Source organism: Tamandua tetradactyla, chromosome 1, assembly GCF_023851605.1.
Source record: "Tamandua tetradactyla isolate mTamTet1 chromosome 1, mTamTet1.pri, whole genome shotgun sequence".
Lineage (NCBI taxonomy): Eukaryota > Metazoa > Chordata > Mammalia > Pilosa > Myrmecophagidae > Tamandua > Tamandua tetradactyla.
This window is the reverse complement of record NC_135327.1, coordinates 100,987,895-101,010,419: the sequence shown is the minus strand read 5'-3', so window position 1 is coordinate 101,010,419 and position 22,525 is coordinate 100,987,895. Positions and strand designations below refer to the sequence as shown.

The following is a 22,525-nucleotide window of genomic DNA, read 5'->3' as shown; positions in this document are numbered from 1 at the left end:
CTCAAACCTTTATTGAGGAAATTTATTAAAGATGAAAAAGAATAAGAAATAAAAACTGTCACTGTTTACATTTCAGCAGATCTGTAAAAGAAAGTCATATTTTACTATAGAATACATAAATGAATAGATCCTTTTTTTAATTTAATAAGAAGCTTTTGTTTACTGGAATGGTAAGTATATGTGAACTATTTGGGAGACTTCCAGCATTTTCCAGCAAGGGAGGGGGTGGGGGGAGTAGTTTCACTGCAACTGCTTACATAAAGAAGAGATTAGGGCATTCTTCAATATTTCAAAAGAATGTAACAAAAGATTTCCAAGCAACATTCTATTTCTGTCATTTGATGAAAAGTAACCTAACACTGGTAAAATTTATATAAAAGCAAATAATGGTCAAACAAACAGCAGCTTTCTTATCTCCTGAATGGAAATGAACCTAAATGATATCTATACATTGGTATATACATATGACTAACTATAAAATGTAAGAATGATAAGTGAATTGGAATTTAAATATGAAATAAATAGTGAATAGAAAATTATCATATATATTTTACCTAGACTGAAGCTGAAATATGTATTAAAAACATGAATTAAAAATTTTAATTTATGTATCAATTAACCTTCATGAATTAAAATATTTTTGGGGAAGCTGTCAAAGGCAAAAGGACAACTCTTTTCTTTAATACGGACAAGCTCTGGAAAATACCCTGAACTTAGGCTACTCTTATTAAATGAAAGGAAAGGCATATCAAAAATTACTGCAATAAACCATTACACATAGTCACAATTCTGTCATTATTTTGTTTTATGAATGTAGAAAAACTTACTTTTGCCTGCAGAAAAGAGAAAATACAACTGTTTGTGTTTATGAAACTGCTTTAAAAAAGCAAGATTTAAAAGGCCAAATGCATTTAAATACAGCTACAGCAAACATTTACATTTTCTTGCGCTGTATTAGTTTATAAGTATTGGCTTTCAATACTAGCTAAGCTTTCTCCCATGTCAGAAGACAAAACTGGAGATGCAAAGTAGTAAGGGGATTCAGCCAATCCTAAAGAACACCTAGAGCAATGTATAAGATTCCACAAAGATTCCATGCACTAGAGTAACTTTCCAGTTACTACAACCTACAACCTCGAGATGGCTCCCTGGTCCAGATAAGTCCTGAAACCTAGCCCATTTTCTCCAGAACATCAGGTAGTTTCAGCTCCCTACCCCATACTAGTGACAGACCCTTTCAGTATGAGAAATTTACAATTGCCATAGCCCAAACACCCCCTAAAGAGAGGGATGGAAAGATCAAAGGTCATGGTGGAGTTATACAGAGAAGATAGGATTTAACAAATGAATATGAATGCTGAATCATTAAATTGATATCTCTTTTAGTCTCCAGTATTTTAGAGCAGCTAGAAGTAAAAACCTAAAATTGTGGAGTTGTAACCCATGTCAAACTCTGAAATATGTTCTACAACTAATTGTGGTGCTATGCTTTGAGATTTATAGATTTCTTGTATATATGTTATTTTTCACAAAAAATGAAGGAGAAAAAGTCAATTGTGATGATAAAAAAATACTTAAGCCCTCTAGCCTCCTATATACTGATCAGCTAGAAAGAAAAATATGAGAGGATCATATGGTAGCCCATGACAAACTGGGATCTGTCCTGTAACTACTTATTGAAGAGTACTTTGAAAACTATTGCTTTTTTTTATTTCTTTGCTTTGTAAATGTTATACTACACACACACACAAAAAAAAAAGTTTAAAAAAAGTAGTAAGGGAAAATTTAGTCTTGGCAAAATTTTGAAGAAAAAGACAGATGCTTCATATTAAATACCATTTAGCAGATGTTCTAAAAAAATGTAAGGGGATGATATGGTTGGGTGGGAGAGAGCTAATGAAGATGGACAGATGGGTGGAGAACCAATAAACAAAACACCCCAGTACAACAACATCATTTATTTTGAGCCAATACTGAGACACAACTATCAGAAAATAAAAATAATTAAGAACCTATTAGATAAACATACACAATAATAAGAAAAATACTATACAGTCTGAAAGATAATGTTTTACAAAGAAATTCTGAGAAGACAAAAATTGAACTATTCATGAACTCTTAAAATAATGAAGCCCTATTCTAGTCACTCTGACGGTAAATAAAGAGGATACTAATGAAGGCCCATTGCTAGGATAGACACAGAATTATTTTTCCAAAATCCAAAAAATAATACTAGTAAGATTTTCAAAAAACAAACTGCGCTTGCTCTGTACATTTGAGAGAATGCTGAGTGAAGTTATGAGATCAGAAGTTCAGACTGCAACCATGGAAAGGCATAGAGCTAAAAGCATCTTCACAGACAACCTATTTCAATATTTCTGATGAAATACTGAGGCTGGAAGAGGTTATATGATTTGTCCATGTCATAAAATCACCTAGTGGAAGAATTAGAATTAGATCAAAGAGGTACTGACTCCCAGTCCAGTGGTACTTTCTACCACTTAATCATGACCTTGGCCTTATTAGCACCATGGTTATTAAATTAAACAATGAAGCATAGGCTTCTCTAACAATACGTAAATACCCCCAAACCCCCTTTCTTGTATTTTAACAAAATATGTGACTTAACATCACAAATTACTTCAAAAGTCTAGTTACTCTAATTTTAAGACTACCTAACAAATTTGTTCCCAAGCATTTTTCTATCTTCTATTTTATGAGGCATGCTATCAATTTTGTATGATGACTTAAATCTCTTAATCAAACACAAAGCTGAATTTAGCACAAAACACAATTTAGAGTAACACTCAAAATAATTTTCAGGTGTACCTACCAAATTAACTAAAGGATAGGAAATAACTTCCCTTTGACTATATTATACACTTAAAGATAATTTAACACATTTGTTCTATTATATTGATTGAAAACTGGGTGAGTTTAATCTTGGAATGGGAGAATAGGGCAACTAAATTAAATCACTTTTCATTTCATGGGGCCCATGATTTCACCTATATTCTCCCCCAAGGAAGTTTCCTTTACCTTGAAGTAGATTAATAAAAATGCTAAGAAAATATTGCACACATATGGATAGAGGTGATGGTAGTTCATTAGTGAGTTATTAAGTAATAGCGCCATATTAAAGATGCATATGATTGGAAAGGGAATTTTTAGAGCCATGTACCTCACTGATTAGTACTACAAACACAAATAAGTTCTTACAAGAACTTCTTCAAAGGTATGGGACACTAGTACAATGAGTTAATAAGAGGGGTATTTGGGAAAAGCTACATATTGCATGCTATGGTCTATATTTAACAGGATACATCACTAGTACCACAACAATACCAGGGGTAAATAATTGGGGGGAGGAGGAAGAGTTAAGGGGAGTTTGTAGTCTCTTTAGTATGGGTATGTCTGTTATTTTTCCCTTTGGAGCAATAAAAAATGTTTAAAATTGAGAGTGATGATGATTGTATAACTAAGTGAGCATACTGTGAAAAACTGATTATCTTGGATAGACTATATGCTATAAGAATATATCTCAAAACAATCTGCAGATTCAAAATATATAAATAAATAGATTCAAGTGCTACAGAAAATGAGGAGAGAGATACATACTTATTCAATGTTGGTATTCAACATTGGCAGAATAGCAGAATGGGGCAGCCACTCCAGAGGATAACATAGCAGATCCACAGGAGGCTAAATATAGGGTTGCCATATGATTGGATAATCCCATCACTGGGAATGTACTTGAAAGAACTGAAAGCAGGGACTTGAACAGACATTTGCATGCTGATATTTATGGTGATATTATTTATGATACCCAATGGATGCAGGTGGCTGAAGGGTACACTAAATGAGAAGCAGAAGGGCAAAACGTGACATTTACATATGATGGAATATTGTGCAGCTACAGAAAGGAATGAAGTCATGAAACATGCCAAAAGGTGAATGAACCATCAGGATATTATGTTGAGCAAAATAAGCCAGAAACAAAACGACAAATATTGTACAGACTCTTTTAGAAAATACTTTTAAGAAAATTCGGGCCTAGATTGTAAGCTCTTACAGCAGTAGCATTTATTCCTGAGCTTTAAGTATGATTTCTAAACTCTGAAATGCTGTGCTATGTGTGTATATAACCTGGTATTTTCCTGGAACTTTGGGTAGCTGTGTGTGCCCGTTTAAAAATATCATGTACCCCAGAAAAGCCATACTTTAACCCTAATCCAATCTTATGAGAGCAGTTGTTTGTTTTAATCCTGATTAATAATGTAGGTTGGAAACTTTTGATTAGGTGATCTTCACTGAGATGTGGCACACCAAATTGTGGATGTGATCTTTTGATTAGACGGAGACATGACTTCACCCATTCCAGGTGGGTCTTGATTAGTTTACTGGAATTCTTTAAGAGAGGAAATTCTGGGGAGAAACTTCAGAGCCTATAGAAATGCCAGATATGACAGGGCCTCAAAGCTATAGACAGCCAATAGAAAGTTCAGAGAAGAGCTGACTTGGCATCTGTGGAGAACAGACACAGATGTTTGGAGATGCTTGGAGTGCAGCAGATTTCACCATGAGATGTTAAGCAAGCCAGAATCTGGAGAGAGCCAAGGGAAGCCAAGAGATGAAGGCCAGTCCCAGAGAAGTAAAGTGAGGAATTCCCACAGGGACAGAAGCTGAAAGCAATGGAGCCCAGGAGCAAGGGACAAGCAGATGCCAGCCATGTGACTTTCCAGCTGACAAAGGTGTTCTAGACCCATTGGCCTTTCTTGAGTGGTGCCTTAATTTGGACATTCTCAGTTCCTTAGAACTGTAAACTTGTAACTTTTTAAATTCTCCTTTTAAAAAGCCATTCCAGTTCTGGTATACAGCATTATGGCAGCTTACTAACGAAAACACTGTTTGATACCTAAGTCTCAGAGATGAGTTTTGCAGCTCTGAAAGTCAGCATTCCTACATAACAACAACTGTTAAAGAAGTGGAAAAAGAGATCAGGCTTCAGTTAGAGATAAGAACGAAGCAAATACGACTGGGACTAAGGTAAATCAGAATACAGGATAAAAAATGACGCTGTCTATATTTTAAAACTTTACCTACTGGATGAAACCAAAGGAAGAGAGGTTTATTTTGTCCAAAATCTATATTGTATGTAGACCACAATCCAACTTAACCTGTCTGGCCAGTTCAGTTAAACACATGGAGCCTAGAATTGGGAACAAGGTCTTGTAATACCCAGATACATTTAAGAGTATGTTGGCAGATAATTAAGAAGTACTACAAAGTCCCTTGAGGGACTGAAGAAAAAGTAGGGAACTATTAAACCTTCCCACCTGGGAAATCCCCGATGCTCTCTCAAACACGAGGAACTCCCAAGTTCATAGGCCAAGCCCTTGATCTTGAGGCTTGCTCTTATGAAACAATTTCTGTAATGGAAAAGCTAAGCCTACCTATTACTATGCCTAAGATTTACATACAGAGTCCATCTTTTGTTGCTCAGATGTGGCCTTCTCTCTGAGCTCAACTCTGCAATCATTACCTTTCCCCCTGTGTGAGACCTGATGTCCAAGGGTGTAAGTCTCCCTGGCACCAGGATCGACAATGCCTACCTGACCAAAAGAGGGAAAAGAAATGTAACAAAAAAAGGTATCAATGCCTACGAGATTTCAAAAAAGGTAAAAAGGCTTTTCTGGAGGTTATTCTTATGCAAGCTTCAGCTGGATATTGCTATTTGCCATGTATACCAGGCCCCAATCAATAGTATTCCGTAAACCCTGAGATTCTGGCTCAATCTGAGACTATATGTTTCACTCGCTAAGTGTATTTTTTAGAAATCTAAAACCTCCAGATGGTTCCTAAGCCAGATAAGCCCTGAAACCCAGAGTTAAGTCTCTCCAAGAGCATCAAGCAGTTACATCCCCCTACCCCTATAATGTCGACACCCTTTTTCAACATGAAGAAGTTAGGATGGTCACTGCCCAAATATCCCTAAAGATTGGGAGAAGGATCAAAGAAGAAGAAAGAGTTGTAACAGAGAAGACAGGATTTAACAAATGAGTATGACTACTGAATCATTATACTGATTTTTTTTTTCAGTCTCCACTGTCTTCGAGCAGCTAGAAGGAGATACCTGAAATTATGGCACTGTAAGCCATACCATATTTTGAAATTTTTTTTATAATTCCACATTAAAATGTTCTTTGAAATGTATTGTTTTTTTGTATATATGTTACATTTCAAAATAAAAAATGTTAAGAATATTGCATACACAGTATGTCATACTGATAAAAGATTACCTGGATAATACTTACCTTTGATCCATATCCCAGTTTCTTTTAGTCAAAGATGGCATTCAGAAAACAAGACCTGGGTGCTTGGTACATTCATTACTAGGGTGTCCTTTCTCCTAGGCCCCCACAAAGAATAAAGCCAGGAAGTGTATGTATGCATATGTATGTACATATACACATACATGCATATCATATGCATACACATACATACACATACATCCCATGAGTTCATACTGATTCTTCCAATACCAATTCAACACCTCAGGGTTCTTTCCTGTTTTTCCCCATTCCTTGTTTGTACATCACTTCTCAAATAGGGAGAGAGCTACCAGCTCGATGTAATGAACTTAAGAAACCCTGACTCTTCCACACTTCACAACTGCATCCCTTTGCCTCCACCACCCACTTTCTCAGACACTGGGGTACTATGCTGACAATATTGCTACACCACCCCTCACTACTCCATTTCCTAGGGCAGCTACATATCAATGCTAAGAGGAGAAGGGAATAAGAGAACATATAGAAAGGCAAGAGCATCAGTCAGTTGAAATACCCATTCCTACAGCCCAAGGTTATTCCAAGTCGGAGCCAGGAGGACACTAGACCCATTGGACCAACATGCATAATCACTGCTGGGGTGAATACTGCTCATGCCCCAGCCCCGGGGTTAACAGCTTTCAGCATGCATCAGAGTCAGCAGACCTGGCTAGAATTGCACTGGATCTCCATCCTCAACCAGTTTCGAGTCAGGAGAGGCAAGTCTGAAGGGAAGAGGCCCAAGAGTGCCATCTTCTGGGAAGAAATGGAATGTACAGTCTGGCAAACTGCCTATCTGCCTACCTTTAAACATTATCAAGTAGAGTTGCAGCCCCTGCATGAGGTTTGGGCCTTGGTTTGGTGGGGCATTACTGACAAACCAAGCTGAAAGGAGATCTTCAATGCTAACCCAAGCAAATACAAAATTTTAGACAACTGAGGGAAATAAACTCTCAAAATAATCCAATCACGATAATAAATGCCTTAAAGCCAACAAGAAATCACAGGTAGATATGGCCCAGTCCAATAACCAAATTAAAACACCAGAGAAGACACAGAATTTGGAACAACTAATCAAAGATATTCATACAAATCTCCTAAATAAATTCAATGCGTTGGCTAATAACACAAAGGATATCAAGAAGACACCAGAACATAAAGAATAATTTGAAAGATTAAACAGAAAAATAGCAGATCTCAGAGACGAAAGATACTGTATATCAAATTAAATATACTAGAGCCATACAACAGCAGATGTGAAGAGGCAGAAGAAAGAATAAGTGAGTTAGAGGACAGGACAATTGAATTCAAGCACATTAAAGAACAAATGGCAAAAGAATGTAAACTTGGAATTGGATCTCAGGGAAATAATGGACAACACAAAGAGCACAAATTTAAGAATCATTAGTGTCCTAGAAGGAGAAGAAATTAAAGGGCTAGGAAGATTAGTTGAGGAGATTATGGGGTAAACCTTCCCAATCCTTATAAAAGACATAAGTATGCAAATCTAAGAAGCTCAACGAATCCCAAATAGTATAAATCCAAACAGGCCTACTCCAAGACACATATTAATCAGTCTGTCAAATGTTAAAGAGAAGCAGAAAGTGACTCATCATACAAAAAGGAAACTGCCTAAGACTGAGTTCAAACTATTCTATAGGCACCATGGAGGCAAGAAGGCAGTGGCATGTTATATTTAAGATCCTAAAAGTAAAAACTTTTTTTACAGTAAAAACTTTGAATGTTAATGGATTAAAGCCACCAACTAAAAGATACAGACTGGCAGAACAGATTGAGAAATATGATGCATCCATATGCTGCTATGTGAACTCATCTTAGAGCTGAGGATATAAATAGATTGAAAATGAAAGGATAGAAAAAGATGTTCCATGCAAGCTATAACCAAAAGAAAGCAGGAGTAGCTATACTAAAATAAGACAAAACTGACTTTAAATGACACAAAAAATGACTTTTTTGTGTCACAAGACACAAGGAAGGACACTAAATATTAATAAAAGGGACAATTTACCAAGAAGAAATAACAATCATAAATGTCTACGCTCCTAATCAAGGAGCTCCGAAGTAAAGGAGGCAAACAATGGCAAAACAGAAGGGAGTAATAGATGTTTCAGCAATGGTGGGAGAATTCAATACACCACTCTCCTCTATAGATAGAAGAAAAAGACAAAGGATGAACAAGGAAATAGAGAACTCTAATAATCTGATCATGAATTAGACCTAACAGACACATATAGATCATTATACTCCAAAACATCAGGATACACATTCTTCTCTAGTGTTCATGGAATGTTCTCTAGGATAGATCATTTGCTGGGGCACAAAACAGGTCTTTAAAAATTTTTAAAGACTGAATTTATTCAAAGCACTTTCTCTGTTCACAACAGAATGAAGCTGGAAATCAATAATCACCAAGGAACTGGAACTTTCACAAATATATCGAGATTAAATAACACATTCTTAAACAATCGGTGGATGAAAGATGGAATTGCTAGAGAAACTGGTAAATATGTGGAGACGAATGAAAATGAGAATACAACATATCAGAACTTATGGGATGTGGCAAAGCCAGTGCTGAGAGAGAAATTTATTGCCCTAAATGTTCATACTAAAAAAGAAGAAAGAGCAAAAATTGAGGACTTAACTGTTCACCTGGTGGAGCTAGAGAAAGAACAAATACAAGAGAAGTAACAAAGATTAAAGTAGAAATAAATGATGGGAGAACAAAAAAATAAAAATAGAAAGAACCAATGAAATCAATAGTTGGTTCTTTCAGAAAGTCAGTAAAATTGATGGATGCTAACTAGCTGACAAAGAAAAAAAGAGAGGATGCAATAAACAAAATCAGAAATGAAAGGAGAGTCATTACCATGAACCCTGAAGAAATAAAAAAAATCATAAGAGGATACCATGAACGACTATACACCAACAAACTAGACAACTTGGATGAAATGGGCAAATTTCTAGAAACACACAAATAACCTACACTGACTCAAGTAGAAATAGAAGATCCCAACAAACCAATCACAAGTAAAGAAATTTATTTAGTCATCAAAACTCTTTCTACAAAGAATAGCCCAGGGCTCCATGGCTTCACAGGGAAATCTTACAAAAAATACCAAAAAGAATTAACACCAATCTTGCTCAAACTCTTCCAAAAACTTGAAGAAAAAGGAATTCTATCTAACTTATTTTATGAAGCTAAGATCACTTTAATACCCAAACCAGATAAAGATGCTAAAAGAAAGGAAAACTACAGTCTAATCTCCCTAGTTAACATACATGCAAAAATTCTCAAAAATACTAGCACATCAAATCCAAAGGCACATTAAAATAATTATATACCACACCAAGTGGGGTTTATACCAGGAATGCAAGGGTGGTTCAACACAAGAAAATTAATCAACATAATACAGCACATTAACAAATTGAAGAGGAAAAATCAAATGATCATTTCAATTGATGCTGAAAAAGCATTCAACAAATTCAGCACCCTTTTCTGATAAAAACTTCAAAAGGAAGGAAAAGAAGAAACTTTCTCAATTTGATGGTGGACATACATGTAAAACCCACAGCCAGTGTCATACTCTATGGTGAGACACTGAAAGCCTTCACCCTAAGATTGGGAACAAGACAAGGATGCCCTCTGTCACCACTACTATTCAACATTGTACTAGAAGTCCTAGGAGAGCAATAAAACAAGAAAAAGAAATAAAAGGCATGCAAATTGGAAAGGAAGAAGTAAAACTTTCATCATTTGCAGATTATTACTATAGATGGAAAATCCTCAGAAAGCTACAACACAGTGTCTTCAGCCAATAAACAATTTCAGCAAAGTGGCGGCATACAATATTAATGTGCAAAAATCAGTAACATTTCTATACACAAGCAATGACCTGAGGAGACAATTAAGTAAAAAACTCCATTCAAAATAGCAACGAAAAGAATCAAATATCTAGGAATAAACAACTAGGGAAATAAAGGATCTGTACATAGAAAACTATAAAACACTGCCAAAAGAAATCAAAGAAGATCTGAATAGTGGAAAGACATTCCCTACTCATGGATAGGAAGGTTAAATGTAGTTAAAATTGATTTGGGGAAAGCAAAGGTTTGAATAGGGTCATGAGTTACTATGAAACAAAAACATTAAAAGCAAATCGAGGAGCTAACATTATTGTGAAAACAAATAAGTTCTTTAAAAGTGAGAGGACAATTTCTAAAACAATAAAGGATGATATAAAGCACAGGAGATTATTTAATAAGATACAGAATCCCTGCATTCTAGGCAAATTAATCTGATGGTTAAGAAAAACATTTTACAAGCCCTTACTAAAAACAGACCAATAATTTAAGAAAATTTTGTCATTTTTAACAGAGAAAAACAAACTAAAACTCTTAAAAATATTATAAACCTATCAAATCTTAACCAAACATGACCATGACAAATAAAATTCTATTTTCATCAACCTTCTACAATTGTCTATAACCATCCAGATTTTGTCCTACATATTCCTGTTTCTCATTTTGCAATAACCAGTTACTGGTCTTTTTTTTTTCAGTCATTTTACTTTAAGGGAAAGTGACTCTCTTTTTCCTTAAAAACAAAAAACAAAAAACACATCCTACACACCTTACATATTTAAGTTACCAATAAGCTCCTGCAAACCGTTTGCAAACAGTTATTTATAGCAAACCTATAAATCAGTTTTATTTATTGTGAACCTATAAATCACAATTATTCTTAAAATAAAGTTTGTCGTAACAAAATCTGCTTAAACACAAATTTACATTTATCATCTTAATCATCCAGTAGATATGATGCCAGGTTATTTAATTAGTAAACCTGTATAAATTTAGGAATAACACACCACTTATAATAAAATTGTATGCTTTGTATTGTACAAACATACTCAGGTAGAATAAAAGTTGTATTCTTGTATTGTACTCAACAGTAACCTACAAAACGTAGCTGTTTTTATTTAACAATATTAAACTATTTGCCAAAGGTTTACTTAAATTATGTAAATTTGAATTTTAGGAGAAATATTTGGATTTGGTTCTATGAATATTATTTTTTTTCCACAGGAAATAATAGGAGTTCAGTTTCCTTAATTTCTGGGACTTCAGAGTTCTTAGTTTATATAGAAGTACTTATTTATCTTAAAGCCAATTTGAACAGAGTGCCTTTAAGGAATTTTATAAGTTAATTGGTAATATGATCTGAAGGTAAGAAAATAAAATCAAACATACAAATAGAGAGCTTAAAACTTCAGTATAAAGGTTTTTACCCATAAGACACATTAAAACACAGAAAACAGAAATACAAAACTCACTACTTTATCTAAGTAACTGGCTTTCTGTCTTTGCCCTATTCTTATATTTGAATCAGAATTTTTGTTCTTGGTAGACGAAAGAGATTGAGGTTATGTGCTGTTCTAGTTTGCGAGCTGCTGGAATGCAATATACCAGAAACGGAATGACTTTTAAAAGGGGGAATTCAATGAGTTGCTAGTTTACAGTTCTAAAGCTGAGAAAATGCCCCAATTAAAACAAGTCTATAGAAATGTTCAGTTAAAGGCATCTAGGGAAAGATACCTTGGTTCAAGAAGGCCGATGAAGTTCAGGGTTTCTCTCTCAAGTGAGAAGGCACATGGCAAACACAGTCAGGGCTTCTCTCTTGGCTGGAAGGGCACATGGCAAACAGAGTCATCTGCTAGCTTTCTCTCCTGGCTTCCGGTTTCATGAAGATCCCCAGGAGGTGTTTTCCTTCTTCATCTTCAAAGGTTACTGGCTGGTGGACTCTCTGCTTTGTGGTGCTGCAGCATTCTCTGCTCTCTCTGAATCTCCCATTCTCCAAAATGTTTCCTCTTTAATAGGATTCCAGTAAACCAATCAAGACCCACCCAAATGGATGGAGACATGTCATCACCTAATCCAGCTTAACAACCTCTCTTCACTAAATCACATCATCCAGGGAGATGATCTGATTACAGTTTCAAACATACAGTATTGAATGGGGATTATTCTGCCTTTATGAAATGAGATTCTGATTAAAACATGGCTTTTCTAGGGAGCATGCTTTCTTTCAAACCAGCACATTCCACCCTCTGGCCCCTAAAAAAGACATGTTTTTCCCATATACAAAATACATCAATTCCATAACAATATCAGAAAACCTTAAACCTTTCAGTAACAATACAAATGAAGTACCAAATTAGAGGCAGTATAAAATCTCATCAAGTCAGTTACAGGTATGATCTGTCCTAAGGCAAAATTTTCTCCATTTGCTCTGGACCTTTGAAAACTTATAACAAGTTATTTGCTGCCAACATACAAAGGAAGAACATTCATTCATACAATACATGTACACATTTCCATAGGGAGGAAGGAACACAGGGGTCACCGGATGCATACAGTTTCAAAAACCTGCAAGGGAAAATCCATTAGATTTCAAAGTTGAGAGTCATTTATCCTCAGGGCTTTAGAAAGCGGCAGTCCCACCCTTTCCAAGGGCCTACACAGAGGCCTGCCTCTCTCCGAATACAACCTTGGAGGACATTGGAGAGATCACCTTTTTCTCAGCTCCAACCTCTCCAAGCACTGGAGCCACACCCGGGCTCTCTGCCATCTCTGGGGCACACACTCAATCCCTCCATGTGGTGGCAGCCAGGCTCTCCCCAAACCCCAAGGAATGTGCTTCACTCTCTCCAAGGCCTGAGGCGGCATGACTCTAACACTGCAATAAGGTGAAAGGACCATCCTCTGCCTTTGGGGCAAATTCACCCTCTTCACGGGCTTGGGTGGGTCCACTCTCCTGGACCGAGGCTTCTTGACTTCAGACCTCAGCCTCCATAGTTTGCCTCTGAAGTTATTTTTCCTCCAATGTGTCCCTTCTCTGAATCCCTCAGTCCAGACTGGCAGCGGCTCTGTTTATACAGGTCCCACCGCACTCTCGTCAGCTTTCTATGCAGTAGTGCTGGATCATGCCCATCAGACAAAGGGAGTTTTCACAAATCTTTCTTAGATAACTCCATGTCCGATCCTGGCTTTCTCTGAAATGGCTGACTGGTTTCACATTTGGTTAAATCCTCACACAGGGCGCTATTCTCTGGGGTCTCCCTTTCCGGATGCCCAAAATTTTCCAGAACTTCAATTTCTGGTTTCTTTTTACTCAAGAGTTCAGTTTTCAGCTTATCTCTCTCCTGTTGCATTTCACTTTAAGCTGTGAGAAGAAACCAGGCTACCCTTTTGACATTTAATTTGGAGATCTCTTCTGCTAAATATCCAAGTTCATGGCTTTTAAAATCCACCTTTCAGCCAAAGCCATTAGTCAATTTTGCCAGATTATCTGCCATTTTAAAACTAGGATCGCCTTCCTTCCAGTTTGCAATAACACGTACTTCATTTCTGTCTAGAGCCTGGTCAGAGGTATCTTTAGAGTCCATGTTTCTACCAACAGTCTCTTCAAAGCATTCTAGGTCTTTTCTATCAAGTTTCTCACAATTCCTCCAGATTCTTCCCCTTATCCATTTAAAAAGGTGTTCCAACATGTTTGGTATTTGCAAACTGCAGCAGCACCCCACTCCTGGTACCAAAATCTGTTCTAGTTTTCTAACTGCCAGAATGCAATATACCAGAAACGGAATGACTTTTAAAAGGGGGAATTCAATGAGTTGCTAGTTTACAGTTCTAAAGCTGAGAAAATGCCCCAATTAAAACAAGTCTATAGAAATGTTCAGTTAAAGGCATCTAGGGAAAGATACCTTGGTTCAAGAAGGCCGATGAAGTTCAGGGTTTCTCTCTCAAGTGAGAAGGCACATGGCAAACACAGTCAGGGCTTCTCTCTTGGCTGGAAGGGCACATGGCAAACAGAGTCATCTGCTAGCTTTCTCTCCTGGCTTCCAGTTTCATGAAGCTCCCTGGGAGGCGTTTTCCTTCTTCATCTTCAAAGGTTACTGGCTGGTGGACTCTCTGCTTTGTGGTGCTGTAGCATTCCCTGCTCTCTCTGAATCTCCCATTCTCCAAAATGTTTCCCCTTTAATAGGATTCCAGTAAACCAATCAAGACCCACCCAAATGGATGGAGACATGTCGTCACCTAATCCAGCTTAACAACCTCTCTTCACTAAATCACATCATCCAGGGAGATGATCTGATTACAGTTTCAAACATACAGTATTGAATGGGGATTATTCTGCCTTTATGAAATGGGATTTTGATTAAAACATGACTTTTCTAGGGGGCTAATTTCCTTTCAAACCAGCACATGTGCTTAATGCAAAGGGTAACGCTTTTCTATCGATTTTTGTGGAGGAAACTGTTAAGACATTTTTTTTTTTTTTGCCATGATGTCTATTTTTCTAGCAGCTTTGCCCTATTTCTTGAACCTATCTGACATGAAATTTATTGTGGAAAGAGGGATGCTGTGGATCCCTTTCTGGGTCAGTCCAATTCGCTTCTGCCTTCCAGGATTCAACCTCTGAAGTTCAGACCAATGTGTGTGCAAGCCAATATAGATCAGGTAAACCTGAATTGTATGCACCAAGAGAGAGAATTCTAAATATTCCTAGGAATACTTATGCCTCTGAATTCCATTTACCACATGTTAATGGTGGCAGTGGTTGGAACATCATTGTCTGTGGAGGATCTTAATCTGTCTGAATTCCTTTTCTTTCTCATCTTCTAAGTAAAATGGTAAATGAGAAAGAAGGTTAGCAGTCTCAGAGTAATTATGCAAAGGAGGATAAAGAGAAGGGGCTGATCAACTCTGCAAGGAATATCATTATCCTCCCCCTTAAGTGGGACATGGCGTCCAGGGGTGTGAGTCTCACTGACAACATGGGACATGACTCCTAGCGATGAGTCTGGCCGTTGCATTGTGGGATCATCAACAACTTCTTGTCCAAAAGGGAGAAAAGAAATGTATTTCTTTTATTCTTAAGCAAGATTCAGCTAGATATTCTAATTATCATGGTTTGTCCAACCCCAAGCAAATCCTAAAGAACACCAAGGACTGACTCTATCTGAGATTCTACAGAAGTTTCATGTGCTAAGATTACTTTCCAGAAACCTACAACATCCAGATGTTTCCTGAGCCAAACTCAAGAGGGGTCAGTCTCTCCAACAACATAGTTTCATCCCCCTATCCCTTATTTTCGACACCCATTTCCAACATGAAAAGGTTAGAATGGGCATAGCCAAATACCCTTTTATATATCAGATAGGGCTCAAGCAGGTTCTGAAGGCACAAATAGGATATATGAGGAAGTGACCGAAATGCCCATAGTCCCCACTCCTGCCACATTACCTTCTCTTTCCTAGCTCACAGGTATGGCCTGTAGGGCACCTCCTTACAGTCAGGTGACTGAGGGAGAGAACAATCAGGCCTGGTTTACAGATGGTTTTGAATAATATGCAGGTACCACCCAAAAGTGGACAGTTGCAGCACTGCAGTCCCTTTCTAGGATATCCCTGAAGGACAGGTGAGGAGAAATCCTCCCAGTGGGCAGAACTTCGAGCAGTATATCTGGCAGTTCATTTTGCTTGGTAGGAGAACTGGCAAGAGGTGCATTTGTATACTGACTCATGTTGCTAATGCTTTGGCTGGATGGTAAAGGACTTGGAAGGAGCATGATTGGAAGACTGGTGACAAAGTGGTCTGGGGAAGAGGTTTGTGGATAGAACTTTCTGAGTATGCAAAATACATGAAGATATTTATGTCTTGTGTGAATGTTCACCAAAGTGTGACTTCAGCAGAGGAGAGTTTTAATAATCAAGTGAATAAGGTTATCCATTCTGTGGATACCAGTCAGTCTCTTTCCCCAACCACTTCTGTCATTGACCAATGCACTCATGAACAAAGTGGTCATTATGGTAGGGATAGAGGATATACATGGGCTCAGAAACATGGACTTACACTCACCAAAGCCAAACTGGCTATGGCCACTGCTGAGTGCCCAATTTGCCAGTTTCAGAGATCCACATTCAGCCTCTAATGTGGAACTGGCTATGGCCACTGTTGAGTGCCCAATCTGCCAGCATCAGAGACCCACACTTAGCCCCTAATGTGGTACCATTCCCCGAGGTGGTCAGTTTGCTCCCTGGTGGCAGGTTGATTAGATATGGACCACTTCCATCGTGGAAAAGGCAGCAATTTTTTCTAACTGGAATAGACACATACTCTGGATATGGGTTTTCCTTCCCTGAATTCAATGCTTCTGCCAAAACTACCATCTGCTGACTTCCAGAATGCCTTACCACCATCACAGTATTCCTTCTGACCAAAGAACACACCTTCTGACCAAGCACAGCATTGTTTCTGACCAAAGAACATACTTTACAGCAAATGAAGTGTTGGAATGGGAACACATTTATGGAATTCTCTGGTCTTACCATGCTCCCCATCATCCTGAAACAGATGGATTTATAGAGGGTGGAATGGCTTTTTGAAGACTCATTTATGGTGACAACTAGGTGGCAATTCCATGCAGTGCTGGGGCAATGTTTTCCAGAAGGCAGTATATGCTCTAAATCAGTGTCTACTCTATGGTGCTGTTTCTCCCATAGCCAAGATTCAAGAGTCCAAGAATCAAGGGGTTGAAATGGGAGTGGAATCACTCACTATTACCTCTATGATCCACTAGAAAAATTTGTGCTTCCTATCCCTACAACCTTGAACTCTGATGGTCTACAGGTCTTAGTTCCAGAAAGAGGAGTGTTTCCACCAGGAGACACAACAACTATTCCATTGAACTGCAAGTTATGTCTGTCATCTGGCCATTTTTGGCTTCTCATGCCTCCAAATCAACAGGCTAAGAAGGGGATTATTCTACTGGCTGGGGTGACTGATCCGACTATCAAGGGGAAATAGGATTGCAATTACACAATGGAGGCAAAGAAGCATTTTTTCTGGAACACAGGAGATCCCCTAGGGCATATCTTAGTACTATCATGTGCTGTGATTAAAGTCAATGGAAAACTGCAACAACCCAACCCAGGCAGGATTACCAATAGCCCAGAAACTTCAGAAATGAAGGTCTGGGTCACCCTACCAGGCAAAGAACCATGGCTACCTGAGGTGCTTTCTGAGGGTAAAGGGAACATGGCATGGGTAGTGGAAGCAGGTAGCGATAAATATGAACTACGACCACGTGACCCATTACAGAAATGAAGACTATGATGGTATGAATATTTCTTCCTTGTTTTGTGTATGTTCATATTTGTACAGAAAGAAAAAATCATTGTTTTCTTTTCTATCTTACTCCGTTATCATATGACATTAAGTGGTACTATTCAGGTCATAGTATTTAAGTTACAGGATATTAAATTTAAGAGTGAATATTACCAAAGAACTAAAACTCTATTCTGAGGAGATTTAATACATTTCCAGTTGTACACAGGGCAGCTGAGTATTGTTAGCTGAAAAATATGTCTGTTATCGTTTTTTCTTTAGAGATTAAGCATGCTGTAAGGTGATGTGTATAGCTGCCAAATGGACAAGGGGTGGACTGTGATGGTTAGGTTCACAGGTCAATTTGGCCAAGTGATGGTACCCAATTATCTGGTCAGGCAAGCAACGGTCTATCTGTTGCCGTGAGGGTGTTCCACAGACTTAAGTCATCAGCATGTTGATTTCATTTATAGCTGATTATATCTGCAGTCCGCTAAGGGGAGTGTCTTCCACAATAAGTGGTGTTTAATCTAATCAGTTGAAGGCTTTAAAGGAAAAGTGAGAAAAGAGAGTCTCTCTCTCCATCTCAGCCAGCCAGCCTCTCCTATAGTTGCTCATCAGTGTTGCCACCTCGCTGCCTACCCTACAGAAATTATACTTGTGCATCACTACAACTGCATGAGTTACTTTTGTAATATTTCATATTTACAGATATCTCCTGTTGGCTCTGTTTCCCTAGAGAACCCTTACTCCTATAACAGTCATTCATCAGTACGAAATAACAGGGCTGATAAAACCAGCTGCAAAGTTAACAGAAGACAATGTTTCTCCCAAGATCACACTTCACCCTTTTTTTGAGTGGCTAAAGTATTATTCTTCACTGAGAAGTGTCAATTCTAAAATCATAAATTATCAAAACAAATTTCTGCTCAACCATCAATAAGGAGGAATAAAACATCCAATTCTTGCCTGGAAGATCTAAGTCATTTTAACATAAGACAAGCAGCCTCAATTTCCAATCCAGATATAGAGCTTCAAATAAGGTATTTCTGAAGACAACTTTCAGCATATATCATAACTTTATAAGTTCCAAGACAAAAGGACCCTGGGTCCACTTCATTTTCCAGACCTGATATTGATGACTTTTATACAGCTTTGAGACCATCAAAATCCTGCTTCATTTTAATTTCACCTAAACTCCACCCTTCCCCCAATTCTTGTCATAATCTTAACTCTTCCTTTGTTCAGTGAGCTACCCATGGTACCTGTTGTGTAGTCTCCCTCATGCAACAAGCTAATAAGCCTGACTCAGACCATACGGGTTGGACAAATTCAAAGTGATAATTGTACCCCAAATCCTTCATGTCTGTGGTTCATGATCATGAAGTTTATATAATTACACGCAACAATGAACCCCGAGAACAAGGAGAAAAGTAATTAGCCAGTTTAAGGAACACATTTTTAGATTTCAAACAGAGGAATTTATGAAACAACAAAATGAAGCTCTGGTTTTTTTTCAGCAACTAACCAAAAGTCATATACCCTTATAAAGCCACTGGGTAGCCAACTAGAGAAAGATTCAGTAACAGAAAGTTGGAATAATATTTTCCCAGTTCCTCCTTATTGCTGATCATGCTCAGTCTGATGGACCCTCAAACTAGGAGAAACCCTTCAATACTGAACCTCCAGCAGTAGATGGAGAGTGAAGTTATCATTCAGAAACTTTAATCACTTTTGTGCTGTTGTGGTGAAAGAGAAAAAAAGAAAGCAAATAAACTCTTTGGACTACTTGGTAGAAAAAAAGGAATGCACACCCTAAAAAAATTACTATATGTAAACAATTCCTTACTAAGATTTGTTGGAACATAATTCTGCTTCCACAGGTATCTAGTTTTCAGTCATTAAAGAAAAGAAAAGAAAAACCATTAGAATTTAAACCCAAGAAAAATTTCTTTGGAATAATATTACTATAGTAGAACAGGAAATATTACCTTAAATTCTGACAACCATTCTTCCACAACCCCTTTATCTGAAGTGAACATCTTTCAACATCTGTTTCAATCCTTCAACCTGAAATTTAACATAGAAAAATGTTAAAATTTTGAACCCATTTTCTTTACAATCAGATTAGTATGAATGGAGATAATTCTATAAAGTTAAATTACTCCTCATCTGTGGAATTAAAGCAGTTTCAAATATAAATTACTAAGTACATTTCAAAACCAACGTGCAAATACAAGCCTTAAAATGCAAGAATTTTGACAAAAGTATAGATATCATAACATGATGAAATTGGTTGTGCAATTTTCATTCAGCTATGAGGAATGCCAGCTGCAAAACACATGACATTTTGCCCCTAGTTTTAATGAAGTAATTCTTTAAAAAAAATTAAGCAACTTAAGAAAATGGCAGGAAATATTTCAATGCTTGAAAATATAAAAAGATATATATTCAAAATTGACTTTATACATGGCATTAAAGTCCATTAATTTGCTTATATTTTAGTTCATTATGACAAAGTTTAATATTCGTAAAACAAAAGTGACAATATCTAAGATAATGACCCTATTCACCAACAGTTATTCAAAATATTGACTTTACCTAAGTACAAATTAAAAAAATTAAGTGAAAGGAAATGCAAAACAGTTTTATAGCAATGTTTTCTTCACGTATCCATCTGAATGGGAGTAGACTTAAAAACTATTTCCAGAGAGAAAACCCTAGTTCTATCTAATTTCCTGCCCTTCTTATTCAGGCAATTTCTGATTAGATATTTTAAGTTTCATCAGCATTATAATGTAATAGAAACTGAGGTAGAATTGCCTGAAGCTAAATCCTGATTCTACTACTTACCTGTAATATAACTTCAGGAAACTTATTTGCTTACTTTGTTCATACGTGAAATAGGGACAGTGACAGTTTCTATCTTCAAGGGGTTATTTTGAGGATTAAGTAAAAAAAAAAAAAGCACATATACATATTACAGAACCTGGCAGTAACATACTACTGCTATGCAACATTATTATTAAAGGATATCAACCCTATAATCTCTCCTCAGCTACCTATGAAAGTATACAAATATGCCACAAAATACATTCTAAACTTTCTGCTAATTCTCATCAAAAATACTATGAAGAAAATGAACTATATATTCACTCATTCATTCATGAAAGATTATTTGACAGACATGCATCTTATTTTTTAGAATAAAATATAGTTCATTCCAGTAAACCATGATTACAGCATAAGATGGTCCAGAATGCCATTCCCCAACAGACTCTTTGAACAAGTAGCAAAACCTCAGAGAGCCCTTTCCCTCAGAACTCCAGGAAACAGTTAAAGGATTCTAGTAACTGAGTGCCAAATCAAGAAAACGCAGCTTTAAAAAACAATACGAAGATGGCAGCTTACTGAGGGGTGGAATTTAGTTTGTTCTCTAGAGTAGCTACTAAGTAGCCAGGAACAATACAGAACAACTGGGGGGATCATCAGTGACCAGACACACAGCATACACCAGTCTGGACCAGGTGGAACGGCTGAGGCCCCACACAGACCTGGACATTTGCTGAAATTAAAGGTACCATATGAATTACACTGGTGGGAAGCTGTAGGCTGACAAGCGCCACATGCTGGGCAGGATAGGAAAAGCAGAGTCTAGAGGCTTCATAGGAAAGTCTATAACCTGCTGGGTATCACCCTCAGGGAACACTGATGCTGAAGACACTTTCCTCCTGAGAGGTAGGCCCATCTGTCTGTGAAAATCTAACTAAGGATTATAGTAACTGAGAAGATCCTCCTCCTCCTCAAAAAAAAGTCTCCATAGAGGCAGGGTAAGAAACAGAAAAACAAGACTTGAAAAATTCAGATCAGTTAAACAGAACCTGTGATAGAGGTCCAGAAGAAGTTTAAAGACGCGTCAAAGAAAAGATAGAAAACAAAGCCATCCAACAAGAAAATCCTAGGTAAAAAAAGTGAAAACCTGCAGAATAAGCTAAAGAAGTAAAATGGGATTTCCAGGAAGATGGCCAAATAGAGTAGCTTGAGATTAGCCCTGTTTCATGGAAAAGTTAGAGAAGGGACAGGAGGGCGACTGAGGTGGCAATTCAGAAGTGCAGCTGACCTGGGAGAGCCTTCTGCACCACATGGGTCAACCCTGGTTGTAGAGGTCAAGGAACTGAGAGGCAGAAAGCTGGAGCCAGGCATGGAGGAGAGGAGCCGCGGAGCCTGCAGTAGAGCACGAATGGGAGCTCAAGACTAGGAAGTTAGCCAGACCATATTCCTCGGGCGCACTACCCTCACCAGCACAGCCCCGTTACTGGAGACTCACCCCACACCCCACGCACCCAAATCCCATCACCCGCCCCATTTCCTGCACTCCAGGTGCCCCCACCCCACCAGCCACCATTGCACATACCTGCCCCACACCCCCACCCCAAGTGCAGTCAAACCCACCCCTCCTGCACACCTTTCAAGCACTACCTCTCCCTCCCTGTTCCCTGTAGGCTGTTGCCAGTGCATAAAGGCTGCAGGCACTAACCTCCATACCTAGACTACTCCTGCCCCCCACGCAAGGTGTCACACAGCCTCGGTCTACAACCCCTGAGCTCTGCACATCCATTTACTGCACTACCAGGCCTATGCATGTGCACGGGCCTCCAGTCACATCATTCAGCTCTGGGAACCACACTTTACTGTGGTCCTAAAACCACGCATGTGCATGGCTCTCAGCCACACTTCCCAGCTCTGAGAAAGTGCCGACCTGTGCAGCCGGGTCACATCTGCCTGCAATCCATGAAAGCACAACGCCAACCTGCCGCCACATTCTCTATGCATGCGCACAAAGGGCCCCCTGCCTTAGACCAGCACACACCAGCATTACGCACCTCCCCTAGACTGGTGTACCCACATAGCTACATCCTCCCTGGCCGCTGGGCACCCACGTTCACAAGCATCAATGTAACATCCCCAACCTTCACCTATACCTGCCCTGAAACAAATCACTGTAC

General features: G+C 38.1%; 1 protein-coding gene across 9 annotated transcripts in view; it reads right to left on the bottom strand.

The window, feature by feature from the left end:
• The window catches only part of HYCC1 (hyccin PI4KA lipid kinase complex subunit 1), a 128,972-nt gene that overhangs the window by 40,602 nt on the left and 65,845 nt on the right, over nt 1-22,525 (bottom strand). For all 9 annotated transcript variants that reach the window (XM_077122080.1, XM_077122064.1, XM_077122027.1 and 6 more), the window contains one exon: nt 19,511-19,589. In XM_077122080.1, the coding sequence (XP_076978195.1) occupies nt 19,511-19,561 (51 nt within the window). In that variant the 5' untranslated portion in view covers nt 19,562-19,589. The remainder of the gene's footprint in view (nt 1-19,510; nt 19,590-22,525) is intronic.